At 60.0% G+C, this 988-nt stretch overlaps 1 protein-coding gene across 1 annotated transcript in view; it reads right to left on the bottom strand.

Moving 5' to 3' along the window:
- SLC37A2 (solute carrier family 37 member 2) overlaps window positions 1-712 on the bottom strand; it is an 8,747-nt gene extending 8,035 nt beyond the window's left edge. The window contains exon 1 of the mRNA XM_019470384.1: window positions 572-712. Coding sequence (XP_019325929.1) covers window positions 572-712 — 141 coding nt within the window. The remainder of the gene's footprint in view (window positions 1-571) is intronic.
- Between the last annotated feature and the right edge of the window lie 276 nt (window positions 713-988).

Below are 988 nucleotides of genomic sequence, written 5' to 3'. Positions count from 1 at the left end.
GCACGGGGGTGCCCCAAGGTTAGGGAAAAAAAAAAAAAAAAGCCTCTTTTTTGCAGTTTTAGCCCGTCCCGCTCCTCTTCGCAGTTTCACTTCTTCACGAAATTGCAGCAACATCCTGCAAATCCAGGGCAGCTCTCTGCCCTGGGGTGCCAGCTCCGAGACCCCACCGCAGCTGAAAAATTGCCGGTTTCCACCCCAAAAAAATAAATAACACCCCCCCCCCCCGCCAAAAATCATTTTTTTCGCTGATGTCTGCGGGGCTGATCCGAGGGGAGCGGAGAGGCCACGGCGAGGAAGGGGAAGAGAAACTCCACATGCGGTACCCGACTCAGCCGGATGCATGTGTTCTGGCAGGGAAAATTACAGCTGATGGAAAAGCACCCGACACCCGACTCAGCCGGATGCATGTGTTCTGGCAGGGAAAATTACAGCTGATCACTGGGGGGTTGTTTGGCAACAGGCTTCAAAAAAATAGATATATTAAATGAAAAGGGGCGGGGGGGTTGTTTGGCAACAGGCTTAAAAAAAATAGATATATTAAATAAAATTAAACCCGCAGCGGGCTCGTCACCTCGCCAAAAGGGAGGGGAACCAGCGGGATCTCTGCGCTGGCCACATCCCACCAAATCTTGAGGGCGAGGGCCTGGCGCATGTGGAGGGACAGCTCGAGGCTCGCCGAGCGCTGCTGCCCGTCTTGGGGTTCCCCCCGCATCCCTCCTGCCCAGCCCCACGGTGCCGGAGCGGGGTTCGGTGCCCTCTGTCCCCAGGATGGGGCCGGTTCCCGGGTCGTGCCGAAACCCCCGGGCTCGGTGCCGGTGCTGCGCTGGATGCGGTCTCACGGTGGACCCGGTGCCCGAGGGGTGATGCTGGCCCCCGGGCAAGTGTCCAGGGCCGGTCCCCATCCCGGTGCCGGTCCCCATCCTGATGCCGGTCCCCAGCCCGGTGCCTGTCCCCAGCCCGGTGCCGGTCCCCATCCTTGCCGGTCCCC

Source organism: Aptenodytes forsteri, unplaced genomic scaffold (assembly GCF_000699145.1).
Source record: "Aptenodytes forsteri isolate BGI_AS27 unplaced genomic scaffold, ASM69914v1 Scaffold126, whole genome shotgun sequence".
NCBI lineage: Eukaryota > Metazoa > Chordata > Aves > Sphenisciformes > Spheniscidae > Aptenodytes > Aptenodytes forsteri.
Note: the sequence above shows the minus strand (reverse complement) of the source record. Positions and strands in the feature narration are given on the sequence as shown.